Here is a 13,238-nt window from a genome sequence, read left to right as displayed (position 1 = left end):
AGTTCCACCACTGCCTTCTGTGATGGGACTTAAGAATTTAATTAAAAGGTACAGTGTCATGATTATCAGCGGATACCTGCCAGAAGTAAGGCATCACTTTTAAAAAGGACCCATATGCTTCAAGCCCAGACTCCAACTGATAAATCTCATGGTAAGAATTCAAAAGCTAGACAGGTGTTTATTTTTTTTTGAAGAATATAAAGGGAATCAGGTGTGAGAGGGGTGTAAAGAGCAACGTACAGTCAGGTTCACAGAGAATAGAGGAGAAATAGTGTGTCTGAATAGCCCAGTTTTGGCCTCTCGGCTTTGTCAGCTGATGTACCGCAGGCTCTTGTGAGCAAAGCAGAATGTGGATTTGCCAAGGACACACGCTATCTATTTATGGCCTGCTGCTGCTATACAAACACCTCTTTATCCCTACTCAGAAAAATGATTTTGGCAATAATTATAGCCAAGGGCTTTGTTTGTTCTGATGGATTGATCAGTGGTTCTTTAGTATTACATTGATTGTGACTGTGCTCCCTGAACGCTAACTTTCTATTGACACCATTGGCTTGTTATGATAAAGGTCCAAGCCACTTTGTGTGGACATTTGTAGTGGATACTTCCAGTGAAGTATTTAAAAGCTTGCTGTCTGTTACATTAAGAAAAACATAGTCCATGTCATGCCAGTAACTCTCCACCCCCCAGAAAAATGAAGCTTAGGATGATGCTTTAAATGCATGCCTCCTTTTCAAAGGAAAAATGGACTGTAATTCTGTCCAAAGGTTTCTGGTGACATCTGGATTTTTTGAATTGGAGTTGTTCGCAGACTCCAAAAGATCAGTCTTCAGCCCAATTTACAGTGTGCTTATCCTTATGTCACTGCAGGTTAGGGTGGAATCAAGTGAAATATTGCACTGCTGTGTAGTACTCCTAGGTGAGAGAGCAGGGCTTTTTGGGTGCTTCTTACTGGTTGGAAATTTCTCAGAAACTCACACAGTATTTGTATTATATTGATACATTTTACAATGCAGTCAGATTTGCTGAGCGCCAAGAAGTTGCTCTGTTGCAGTCAATATTGTACAGTACATAAATATTTAAGTTTTTCTTTTCTTAATAAGGAACAAAGTAAATCCTTCCCCTTTTTTTCAGCTGTAGTGATTTTAAAGTTGTACTAAATAAACTGTTACCAACAAGCTTATTGCAATAACTCTAAAGGTGCTAATGAGAACAGAGATGCCACTATACGAGAAAGTAATGCATGGACACTTAGAAAGATGCAGTCGTTGTCTCAAAGCAGATGTAGCTGAAATTGATACAAAATGTAACAACTAAAAATTACTACCAGGATGAAGGAGAGAGGATCCAAGAATAAGTTTAGAAGGTAAATTAGTTCATCAGTTTCCACAGCTGAACTCAGAAGTTGCAGAAATATTTTTGTGCTCTAACAGACATGGGAAAAGAATGTGTAGTGCAAGAATAGGTAAGATCTGATTTGCATCAGCGTTGTGCGTGAGTTGTCAATCCACAATCTGGCATACCTGTCTTCATTGCTGTTGCTAACAATATCTTATGAAGACATTTTAATTAAAAAAGAAAGGAGGGCAGGGGGAAGAAGGAACACAGGAAAGAAAACACAGAGCCTATGATTATCATGGTAACAGTGCTTTCCTTTCTTGATAACATTATGGTCATACGCTTTCCCTGTGAGTAGCAAACCAGCCAGGATTTCGGGCATCTACCACAAAGTACACTTTCATCATAAGCAGGGCTGGGAGGAGCAGGAGCATCCGGTACTTCTGGGTTTTTTCTCCCTCCTCCAAACAGATAGCAGCCTGCATTTGCATTACTCTGATACTAGATATCTCTGAGCTAGTTAGCTGTGTTGTCTGCATCTGGGATTTCTAGTGAGTTGGAAGAGAGCTGCAGGCAGAAAATCATCCTGCAGTACAGCGAGAGCAGATCATGTGCAGGCAGTGTGCTAGTGCTGCTGAGAGCCACTGCTGTAACTGTTTTAGTCTAGCAGCTGCTTTATTACTACAATAAATTTCAGTTGGGTTTCAGACCAGTAGCTCAGATGTCTAATAAAAAATGTCTTTCAGTGGAAAATGTTTGAAGGGAGCGAACGCTGTATCCATTCTTAGCAGTAATGATTCATACTGTTGTTTCATTGCTTATTTTAGGGGGCCCAGTCTCTGTTCTTGGGGCTTGATGCATTTAATTCCATGCTAGTATTAATGAAAGTTAATTGCTTTACAAATTTCCTGCAATTTGCACTTCCAAATTATGAAGAGATTGATGTCAAATACCTTATTTGATGTGACAGCTTTTTTGATGCGAGTAAATCTTTTCCTACAAAAAGTAGTGTTCTAACAAATAGTTCTGACTATTTCTTCTGACAGTTAATTTTCTGCATAGTTGCAGATTTAATACACGTGGGTTATTGAGGCTAGGTCTGAATCATGACAGAATAATAGCTTTTGTGAATAAAAACAGATCAAAAAAAAATCAGCGTTGTTACTTATCTTTAACCAGGACTAGTTTCTGGCTGAGTGTTTGCCTGCTACTTGGTGACCAGGAAAGGACTCGGTTGAATTGCTTCCTATTACAGTATTCTTTTTAAATGGAAAAGCTGTTGCTGTTTCCTGTGCATGTGTGTATATAGACAAGAAGTCTTAATTCTGCTGTGTAGGTATTCTGTAGCAAGACATTTTTATATGGCATGTGACTGTACAAGAATGTTCAAAGCATATAGAAAGTCTGCAACGCATGATCAGCCAGTAACCCAGAGAGGGGGCTTTTATCATGCTATTCTTACACGTTCATGTATGTATGTAAAATACATACATGCACAATAGTGGTTTTTTTCATCCCAGACTCTACCTCTTATTTGCTTGTTTTTATATTTCTAATTTAGCTTTTTGGCGAACAGCATTTAAACGATTTCCACTTATTATGAAAACATTGCAATAAGGTGTAAAAATACGAAAAGGAAAATCCTAAGGATCCTAAACCTGCAATTTACTTGTCACCTGAATTTGTGCAAATGGTTTAGTCTTGTCTTGCTGCTTGTAAAATGAATATGTTTTCCCATTTTCCTAAAGAGCGCTGATTCACAGAGAAAGCCGGATACTTGATGACACATCATTCAAATAATCTTATATAGTAAAAAGCAGATACTGCAGAAAACCTTTGATTATTAGAATTTGCTGTGAAAATATATTCATTCATATTCTATACCTATATATCTCTGTGTGTGTATATATATGGTCCATTGTATTTTTTTAATGTAAACCCGAATTTCCTAAATAAAAAATTGGAGGGAACAGCGGGGAGTCTTAAACACAAGAGAACTACTGTTTGATTCAGCACACTTGAAAAGAAATTTTGCGTTAGAAGATGTGGAAATGTTTTATTTAAATTTGAGGCTTTGCTGACCTCTGCCGGAGAAAGAATTACCTGCAGAGATCTTTTATGCCGTGTGTGTGCAGAGAAATGTTCTCTCTCTAAATTCTGAAGGAAAAAAATCACTGTAACTCTTTGCCCTGATATACTGTAACATGATTCCAGGAAACTTAATTCTCTTTACTTGCTGTTGTGACGTTGTTAGTGGCAATGAAAACTGCTCTGCCTTGTAGCGAAATGTTGGATAGAGGAGGGAGTAGGGAGCATCTTCATGTTCCTGGCTGCAAGGCTGTCAGCATTTTGATGACGAAGGAAGAAGTGTGCTCTTGGCTGTTGATGAAAATGCAGTTTTAGCAACTGGGAGGAGGTTCTTGATTCTGCTGTTACCTTTACTCTTTGGGGAGCACATCCATTCAAGCACGCTGAGCCACCATCTTACCACAGCTATCTATGCACTCTCTCTGGGTATCTTGCCTGTTTCTTTCAACTCACTAGAGTTTGAACTGATCTTTCCTGCAAAACTCATGGTATTATTACTTTGCCAGTCAATCAAGCCTGGAACACAGAGTTAATTTTACACAGCTCCTTCATTTGATCCACAAAATTCCATTTGCTCTTCAAAAAAGGTTCCTCTTTTTGTGTTCTCGCAGCTAAAACTGTATCAGTCGTCAACTCTGAAGTGGTGATTAAATACACCTTTGATTATACCTGTGGCCAGTGCATGTCCATCAAAAAACCATGTATATTGTTTCTTCTGGTGTGATCCGAGAAAATTAGACTTGGAGACCCAGACTGGTAGCAAGATGCCTTAACTGTTGTACAATTTTATGTTGTTTCATGTATTGCTATGCAGCAAATAATAGAAGTACTTTTGAAATAAAAAAGTATCCAGATACAAATATTTGAGAAGCCTCAGACTTAACTAATAATCAGTCGGTGTACTTTTGTGAGTATCCAAGACGTTTTTTCTTGTGCAGTAACTCTGAAAATTTTACTCTTGTTTTTCAGGATATTCACATTGTACAGCAAATCTTTGCCACTAGACTTGGCATGTCGTGTCTGGGATGTGTTCTGTCGTGATGGAGAGGAGTTCTTATTCCGTACAGCCCTGGGAATATTAAAACTTTTTGAAGATATTTTGACCAAAATGGATTTCATCCATATAGCCCAGTTTTTAACAAAACTACCAGAGGACTTGCCTTCAGAAGAATTCTTCACATCTATTGCTGCCATTCAGATGCAAAGTAGAAACAAAAAGTGGGCTCAGGTAAAGAGGATGTTGATCTTTGATAACAGATGATTGTACCATACTCACGAAAATGGGGTTTGGCAACATCTGGAAAAATGTTTTAGCAGAGCTAGTGTTTGATTTTACAGGCAGGTAGGACTATGTAGCTCACTCCTTGCTTTTACTATGCATTCAGGGGAGTGGATTCCCTGAGCTGCTGCTTCTCTGGAAAGGGAGAGCTCAAGTCAACGTTCAGAATTGCAGTGTTGGGTGAAGTCAATGAAGTAAAGTATCATATGGCTTTTTTAACTTCTTAATTACAAAGGCTGCTAGCAGCATTACAATTTGGTATTTAAAAGCAGAAATTCACTCTTTGGGAGAAGATGACAATTTGTCAGGACACATCATCATACAGTCATTATCTTAATATGCTTGAGGATCTAGTTTGCCTAAATTTGGGCTGTAAAGAAGTGGCTACATCTCTGACTTCTTCACTGGATTTGAGAACTGAATCCTTTACTTCAAAAATTGTAGTCTCATCACTGTAATTCCAACTAAATTCTAGCTTAAAGAAAAAAGATGGAAGTGTGTCATCTGAATGTGGAAGTTGTTAAGTGGCTGCAACAGCCATCATGCTGGAGAGTTAAGTCAAATGTATTCCATAGCATTTGGAGTGTAAACTCATTTTTTTTTTCCCTTGAAAGAAGTAATACAGCCTGCTTCATGAAATACGCTGTAATAGAGCTCTGTCCAGTTTATCCATTCTTTTTTGCAGTAAAACTGAGAAGTGTTGTTAAATGTAGTGGGTTTGGGAGTTTATGGTTCTTTCCTGTAGTGATAATCTGCCTGTAGATGGGGGAGACTGCCAGCTTGCTATTTCAGATGAGGATTTTTAACATTTGCAGTAGATTAGATTGTAGCCTTCTGAGCCTTATGTTGTGTATAAGGGGGAGCACAACCTGCACTGCCCAGCTGAGAGCAGCACACTGCCAGCATTTCCTCCCTGACATGGCTTTCCTCACAGCTTATTTTGCATTTACCTTCTGGTCTTGGTCATAAGTTGCTAGTCCAGATCCAGCTTTGTTTCTATCCTTAAGAACATTTTTCAGCCAGCAATGTCTTTACAAGTAACCTGCCGGTCTTGTTCCTTGTTCAGGTGGTTCACTTTCTTTGAACATGTGGATGAGGGTCGCATAAATTCTCAGCCTACTGCTGCTTCCTTTGCAGAGAAGGGGTGATAGGGGTCCTATTCTGCCAAGTAACCCAAGTAATAGGCTTGCTTAGCCAGTGATTTTCAGTCTTTGACACCTGTGAAGGTTTAGTGGTGATTATCACAATAGGAGGAAGACTTCAGAGTAACCTAGCCAAAGCAGTCTTCCACAGTCAGCTTTGTTCTGACTGCGCTGGAATTTCCAATTGTTTTTGCTTGTTGTGGCAAACTGAAGAAAAAACGCTGCTGAACTGTGGTGCAGATATATCTCAAAACACAGTTAGCACTCTGTAGGGTTGGTATTGGTTGACTTCGTACCTATCTTGACTTCTGCACCAACTGGCTTTCTTCACCAGGTGGTTCCATTGCTGAGTAATTTTCCATCAGGAAAGCCACTTCACTCTCCAGCCTGCCATCCTTTTCCGAGCCAGAAGTTGGTAGAGGCTATGAGTTTGCTCACATCACTCCTCAGTCACCGAGGTACCACTGTTGGAACCAACCTAGAAATATTAACAAGACAAAGAGTGCATGGGTTTATGTTTTTTGTTACTAAGATGCTACCCGTGATGACCTCTTATCTCTCTTCATGTTTTGAAAGCTCAGCAGGATGAGTTTGGATGCAGAAACCTGAACTTTGCACTTCTAGGAGAGAGAGGCTTTTGGTAGTGTGTGACTTGGTTGCGCAGGTGGACTCATAGCAGTGCTGGGGCTGTGGCAGCACGCACCCATGCAATATGCTTGAGAAGTGTAGCTGCAGTTGGGATGCTCGCTAGCTGGATAATTATTTCTGGCTGTTGTTGTAGGAGTGAGATGCTTTGCTGTAGTACCCGTATGTTTTCTGTAGGGAAATACCTTTTCAAAGTAGCAAAATAAATGTCCATTGTGATGGATGCACTGCCTTTAAGATAAACTCTAGGTGGACTGACTGACCAGGGGCATTAGTTCCCAGAGGATGCAGAGTGCTCTTGAGCTTAGCAAAGTGGGCTTTGTGTTCTCATCTCTAGCATCATCTCCTTTGGTTACAGTAACTGTACTGCATAATCAAGCAGCAGAGCTTGAGGTACTACTTCTTTGTAGGGGTATATTTGGTCAAATTCAGCTGCGCATCTCAACAATAGGTGTATTTGGCACTCAGAAAAACACCCTCTTACTGAACCTTTCATCTTGCTGCACCATGGTAATTATGGTCCTGGTATCCTATGGGTCACATTCTGGCTTGATGATACGTATAGGACCTCATCTCAAATGTTACAGGCTGCTTATGAATCCCAATCCCACAGTCCTGGTTCCCTCATCAGACAAGTTGGTTTATGTTTTCCATCTCACTCCATTTTCCTTTGGTCCCTGACAATGTGATCAGGAAACTAAAGACTGAAGGGAGTCCTGGTGAATCACAGACATGGCACTTGTGATAACAAGGACTCTGGTGATCAATAGGAAACCTGCAAGCTCTGTTTTTCTTCTGGAATTACCTACAAAGAACTCCAGGGCCTTGTGCTGATATAGCCTTAGCTTGAAATGTGAGTGGCTGTTGATACACCCACTTCTTCACTATCAACAGCAGAGAAATAGAGATGGGAGAACAGACTAGACTGTTGGCTTAGCATTTCTGTAATATCTATGCTTCAAATCTTAGCTCCATAAAGTTTTCCAAATAACTAAAGAATCTGAGCTCTGTTAGTTGTCTTAATGTCTATGTTTTTCTGCTTTTCTGGATCAATATTTTGGTGTCATTCTCACGTTCCTTAAAAAGGTTAACTTTTTTCCACCAAGGACATTGTTACTGTGGCACTTGAAACTCTCATAAGCCCATTTGATTGAGTAGCTTTTGATTTAGCCTGAATCCCTGTGAAGAAGACCTCCCTGAAATCTCTCTCCAGTTGTAGAAATTGCTGAACAGACAGACAGCTGTGGCTCTGTTCAGACCCATGTTGAACTCTTCTGTTGCAACAGCTGTGGTTGCTTTCGCATTGAAGCATAGGCAGTGTTGTGTGGTTGCCCGATGAGTGATTTAGACCCACTGTTAATTCCGATGGTGCAGAGATTGGTTTGAAGTTGGTCAGAGAGAAAAGAAGGTTGCTTACTTGTAACTGCAATTCTTTGCGATGAAATGTCCCCCAATACCTTCAATTCCAGGGTGATTCTTGGGGATGCTGCTGGACTTCTTCAGCAGAGACTAACTATAGGGCAGGGAGTGCGTTAAGCAGCATGAGAAACTGGCTGTCCTTGTGCCCTCTACACAAGGGCTAACAAAACAAAATTGTGCATCGGATAGTAGGAAATACAAATTATCAACGTGGATGCAAATGCAGACTTGTCGCTTCAGAAAAAGATATAAGCAGCTCTGGAGACAGTGACATGCTCTAGGCAAGCACCAATCAGCACTGAGGTAATTCTGGTCTGAACTCCTGGATAAGGATAATGTACTGCTCAGGCTGCTCACTTGCTGTGTTTTTAGGCAGTCTATTTATCTTGAGAGTTATAATTTCCCCTCAGGCAGCGTCCTTTAATAGTGCTAGACTTGTGTAATCTGGGTAAGAATCTCATCCCTGGGCTTCAAAAGTGTGCGTTGGGGGGAGAATGAGTTTAAACCTTTGTTAAATCCATTTCTATTTACCATGCCACAAGGACTTCTGGGAGGTCTCCATCAATGGGGAGAGGTTCTCTAAATTTGATTACATTTAATAGTTAAAATAGTATTGTTCAAAGATAATTAAATTGGAAACTCTTCAGACAATGATTTATTGAGTCACTTTTTAAATCGAATACTTTTTTCTCTTTCATTCCTTGAAACGTCTAGATACTGGCTGCTCTGCAGAAAGATAATCGGGAAATGGAAAAAGGAAGTCCTTCACTCAAACGTTAAAATGATGGTTGCCTCCAGTGACTCACAGCGAAAAGAGCTGAAGTGGCAGAAGTATTGAGTACTGTTTGACATGTATGAGCCTACAAATCAAAGTGTTATTTCAGAGTTTTGTTTAGTAGTAGGATAGCATTAAAGGGGAGGGAGGGAAAAAGAAGGAAGGAAGGAAATTGGAGGATAAAACCCTTATAAGTGAAATGTAGGCTTAGCCTTAAACTTTTAGTGGAATGAGCATTTGCTGTGGACAGCGTTACACATTCTGTATTTCTGATGAGGGCAGTGAAACTAAACAATATTAAGGGGTTTTTTTAAGTTTTTTTTTCCTTTAGTGTTTTAAAATATTGGGCATTCAGCAGTGTCAGTTGCTTTGAAAGCTATTCCCCAGTTTCATTCTTAGGCAGGATGTATTTCCCATACCCATAACAGTAGCTGGATCTGGATTTTATATAACTGGTGCTGGAATCTATAGTTAAATGTTGTAAGGACCATTTCTTTAGAAATGCTTCTTGTTTTATAGGCTGTGGGTCCCATTTACCAAAGAAATCACGTAGACATAGAACTACATTCTTTAATAAGAAAAAGTTAAGTAGAAAGTAAACTTGGAAGAGAATCCACGTTAGCAGTGCAAACCCAATTACTCTTCAAGATGCCTTGGAAATCTGTGTTTCCAATCTGGATGCATGTGGGAGATGTTCCATTAATCAGACTAGATTCCAAACTCACGGCGGGGCGGGGGGGGGGCCCTGTTCTAGAATTAAGCTGGCATCATTTCCCAATTGTACTGTCTTTCCTCTGTTTAAACACAGGGTCACATACTACTAAATGTATGTTTCCATGTCTCTCTCTTCTGGGGCAGTGCCGTTTCGGGGTGTTCTTGCCTACCAGCTACTTACTCCTGTGCTGCCTCTCCAGCCATGCTGATAAAACTGTGGGCTGAGCAGATAAATTGAGAAATGGTTAAAAGCAATTTTATAGTTACTTTAAACCCAGCTCTGCTCACTGGCAAAACTGAGGAGGAAGGATGCAGGGGAGAAGTTATTTAAGCCAGCATTGCTGCTGAAAAGAAAAGGCTCTGTGGGATCTCCTGAAGCTGCTGCTACCACAGTCGGAAAGCGTTATGTGGAGCTGATCTTTATGTAGTGACAAGTGAAAGAAGTTGGGGAATGTGCCAGACAAATACCATCAGGATAAGTACAAGCTGTCATTTCCTAGTGTTTTATCCAGCCTCTAATACACGGGAGCAAGTTACAGAGACTGCAAACTCTGGTTGCATAATTCTGTTATACAGCTTAGATCCCCTCTGCATTCAGATGAATGTTGAACTGTAAATCATCAGTGCCTCTGATTTACAAGAATGTTTATTGCATAGTGTATAGTGTAAAGTCTATTTTATAAATAATGATCATTGAAAAGGGAAACTAACTAAAGCAATATTTGTGTTAACTGTAAACAGGCATTACTAAATCCTCTAGCTATATGGTCAGCGGGTTCCCAATGCTCTTAGGTCTGTTTTATGCTGATTATTTTGGCATTGTCTGAATAAAAAAATGAGAATAATAGTTGCACACTGCTCAACTCAACCTATAATGTAAAGGACTGTGGGACATAAATCAAAATACTGTCCTTTAGTACAAACATTGTTTCGGCAAGAGATAGTTTGATAGTAATATTAAAAAGAGTGAGAGCAAGATTCCCTGGTAAGTGAGGACTCATAATCACTTTGGAAGATGTGTAATGCAAACGCAGCTTGCAAGTCTGATACCTCATTGGCCTCTTTTCCTGTCCACTTTGTGTACCTGGCGTAATGGATGTGTTTTTTTGTTGGCCATCTTAATTCCTCTGTAAGACTTCTAGGTCATCACTTACTGAAAATAGACATCAAGATGTTGATATGAAACACATGTTAATTCTCCCAGAATTTGTCTTGCTTTGTTCCTTTGGTGACTGGTACTTGTATGCTACATTGCTTTGAAGTGCAATAGAAAGCTGGAAGGTCAGTAAGTGTTTTTCAATATTACGTTTTCTATTACTACAACAAATACGCCTTTCCATAAAGGATATGAGAGGCCTACCATCTGAAACATTTGCACTATGCTTTTAAATGGTTTGTTAAACATAGAGACAACTTTTTCCCCAGTATACGTTTTTAGGTGGTACTGTAACTGACTTTGTGATTTAAGTCTTCATTGCAACTAGATTTGTATTTCCTTTTAAACCAAGTCTACAAGTGTGGCTCATTTGTCTGGTTAAAATGCATTCTTTAGCTACTAGGTATCTTTGCAGCCGTCGACAGCCTGTTCTCCTTTTTCTCTTCTCACTAAGATGTTGAATGTAACAGTGAAAATGGGCATAGTTGTGGGAAAAAGGCCTGCTGCAACACTTGTGCACTGTTTGTTACTTGCAAATGTAATTATTTTGTTTTGTGATTTGATCTTTCTGTTCTTAGAAGATGTATATATTTTCTAAATGATTTCTTTCTGTATATAAGGTATGTTCTTTAATGAAGAAAAGCAATGCAATAAGGAGCTTTGCACAGTTGTTTTCAAACAAAATAGATTGGAAAAAAAAACCTCACCTGCCTAAAGATGCAGTTGTTTCAACTTCTCAGTAACTTGATCTGAAGGTAACGCTTGAATTTTGATAAAAACAGAGATGAGTAGTAAGGGCATAGAATTACTTGCCACTCAGCTTTTTAAGTTTCTTGCAGCATACCAAATCTCTTAATTAGCTATTAAGGAAGATTTCTGTAACAAATTCAGGGATTGCATAAAAAATTTTGACAATTTTGTTGTTCAGGTGCCTGAGAGTATCTGTAACAAGATGCATGAGACTTTCTTTCATTCAGCAAGTAAATTACAAGTAGATTATTCAGCAAGTAAATTATTATCAAGTAAATTTTCTTTTCTTCACGGGTTTAAGGAAAAATAAAAATGCCGCAATAAATCAGAAGTCTGCAACTACCCCACTGTACATGCAGCAGATTAGAGAAACCAGAAGACTTCAGCCACGTTTAGAATTCTGTACAACGTGCACTTTATAATAAAGCCGTTTTGCAACTTCAATCAGCAACCAATCATTAACGTTATTCCATTTAGTAAAGAATTTCATTTGGGAAAAAAGGTACCTTGTAACAGCTTATTTTTGAATGTTCTAAAGACTAGGTTGACATATAGAGAACTGTTGATACATCCCCTGTACATCATGTTTAAATTGGTTTTATGTAGTTAGCAAGTTTTTGTTGTTTAGATATGTGTATCGAACTGGAACTTTTTTCAACTGTAAATACATGGTTTTGTTAAATAAAGTCATGTAAAGTTATCTCAATCACCTATTGTCAGTGTAATTGAGAAACCAAAAATTCAAGTACCTGTCTGTTTCTTTACAGGCTTCTTTAGCAGTTCTTGTCTGTCCAAAATCAGGACTTTGGGACATTTAAGTATTGGAGGTGGAGGACTTTTTGGTGATGCTTTCCAAGTTCTCATGTTAAAATACCTGCTATATTACATGTGACATTTAGAAGATGTATTACTTACGGTGCCCATGGTTTAATCTATTTCATATGCCTTACTCTGGACTAGGTCTGAGATCTGATAAATTTATTATGGAAAATGAATGTAAATACATCTTTGTGAGATGCGCAGAACTCAGAAATGCTTGAATACCTTTTCCTTTCTTTGCCTTAGAAGAAGAAATCATGGTTTATTGCAAGTTTCATATTCACAAGGCAATTTTTGTGCTCAACTTAAGGTAGTATTCTCTTAATTCTTACATAGGCATAACTTCAGAGATTAAAGTGGAGAAGCTTCCTGTTGCTTACTTAACTGAAAAGAGGTTAAAGCACCAAATAAGAGATGGATAACCGCAGCGGAAAGAAGACAGTATCTGTGCAACAAGGCTACTTGGGGAGCACAGATGAAGAGTTGGCTGCCACGGTTCTAGTTTCTCCAGTAAACACGTCTCTTACTTCCTTGTACTGAAGTATCTTACTGTTTGATTTGCTGGATTAGAACGTAAAATCAGAATTGCTTTATGTAAGCCTGTACCAATTTGATACCGATAGAGCTTTATAGCGTATATATTACAGGAGTTGCACAAAACTGTTCAAAACCAGATTTACTTTTCCTCACCTGTTTTCCCAGTACTAATTCCAGTCTGTTTGAAGAGAAGTGAAATGCTTTCCTGCATGCCAGCACATGAGATTAGGAAATAAAAAGACATTTGTCTTTACTGCTTCCTGACGGAATGTCTTCCTAACTTTATAAGAGGAAAATGGAGGAATCTTCATCCTCAGCATGCTTTGGAACGTTGGGGTAGCAGTGGGTTGTCTCAACAACTCAGCGCTAAGAAAAAAAGTCCTGGAGACAGTGTGTGAAGTTTAAGCAAATGTCTTAGTAGTATTTGTTTCAGTAGAAATACTTCATTCAGGGGATATACTGTCAGCCTCATTTCCACCCTTAATTCTTGCCTTCTCCAGATGTCAAACATGAAACAATGAAAAGCATCTAAGATCCACTTTCCCTGCTTCTCCTCTCTTTATCTGTCTACATTTG

The 13,238-nt window shown here is 39.1% G+C and overlaps 1 protein-coding gene across 1 annotated transcript in view; it reads left to right on the top strand.

The window, feature by feature from the left end:
• TBC1D14 (TBC1 domain family member 14) overlaps positions 1–9,378 on the top strand; it is a 71,148-nt gene extending 61,770 nt beyond the window's left edge. The window contains exons 13-14 of the mRNA XM_059817569.1: positions 4,396–4,654; positions 8,626–9,378. Of these exons, the coding sequence (XP_059673552.1) occupies positions 4,396–4,654; positions 8,626–8,691 (325 nt within the window). The 3' untranslated portion in view covers positions 8,692–9,378. The remainder of the gene's footprint in view (positions 1–4,395; positions 4,655–8,625) is intronic.
• Positions 9,379–13,238: the final 3,860 nt, after the last annotated feature.

The sequence above is a fragment of the Gavia stellata genome, chromosome 5 (genome assembly GCF_030936135.1).
Source record: "Gavia stellata isolate bGavSte3 chromosome 5, bGavSte3.hap2, whole genome shotgun sequence".
Taxonomy (NCBI): domain Eukaryota; kingdom Metazoa; phylum Chordata; class Aves; order Gaviiformes; family Gaviidae; genus Gavia; species Gavia stellata.
This window is presented reverse-complemented; position numbering and strand designations above follow the sequence as displayed.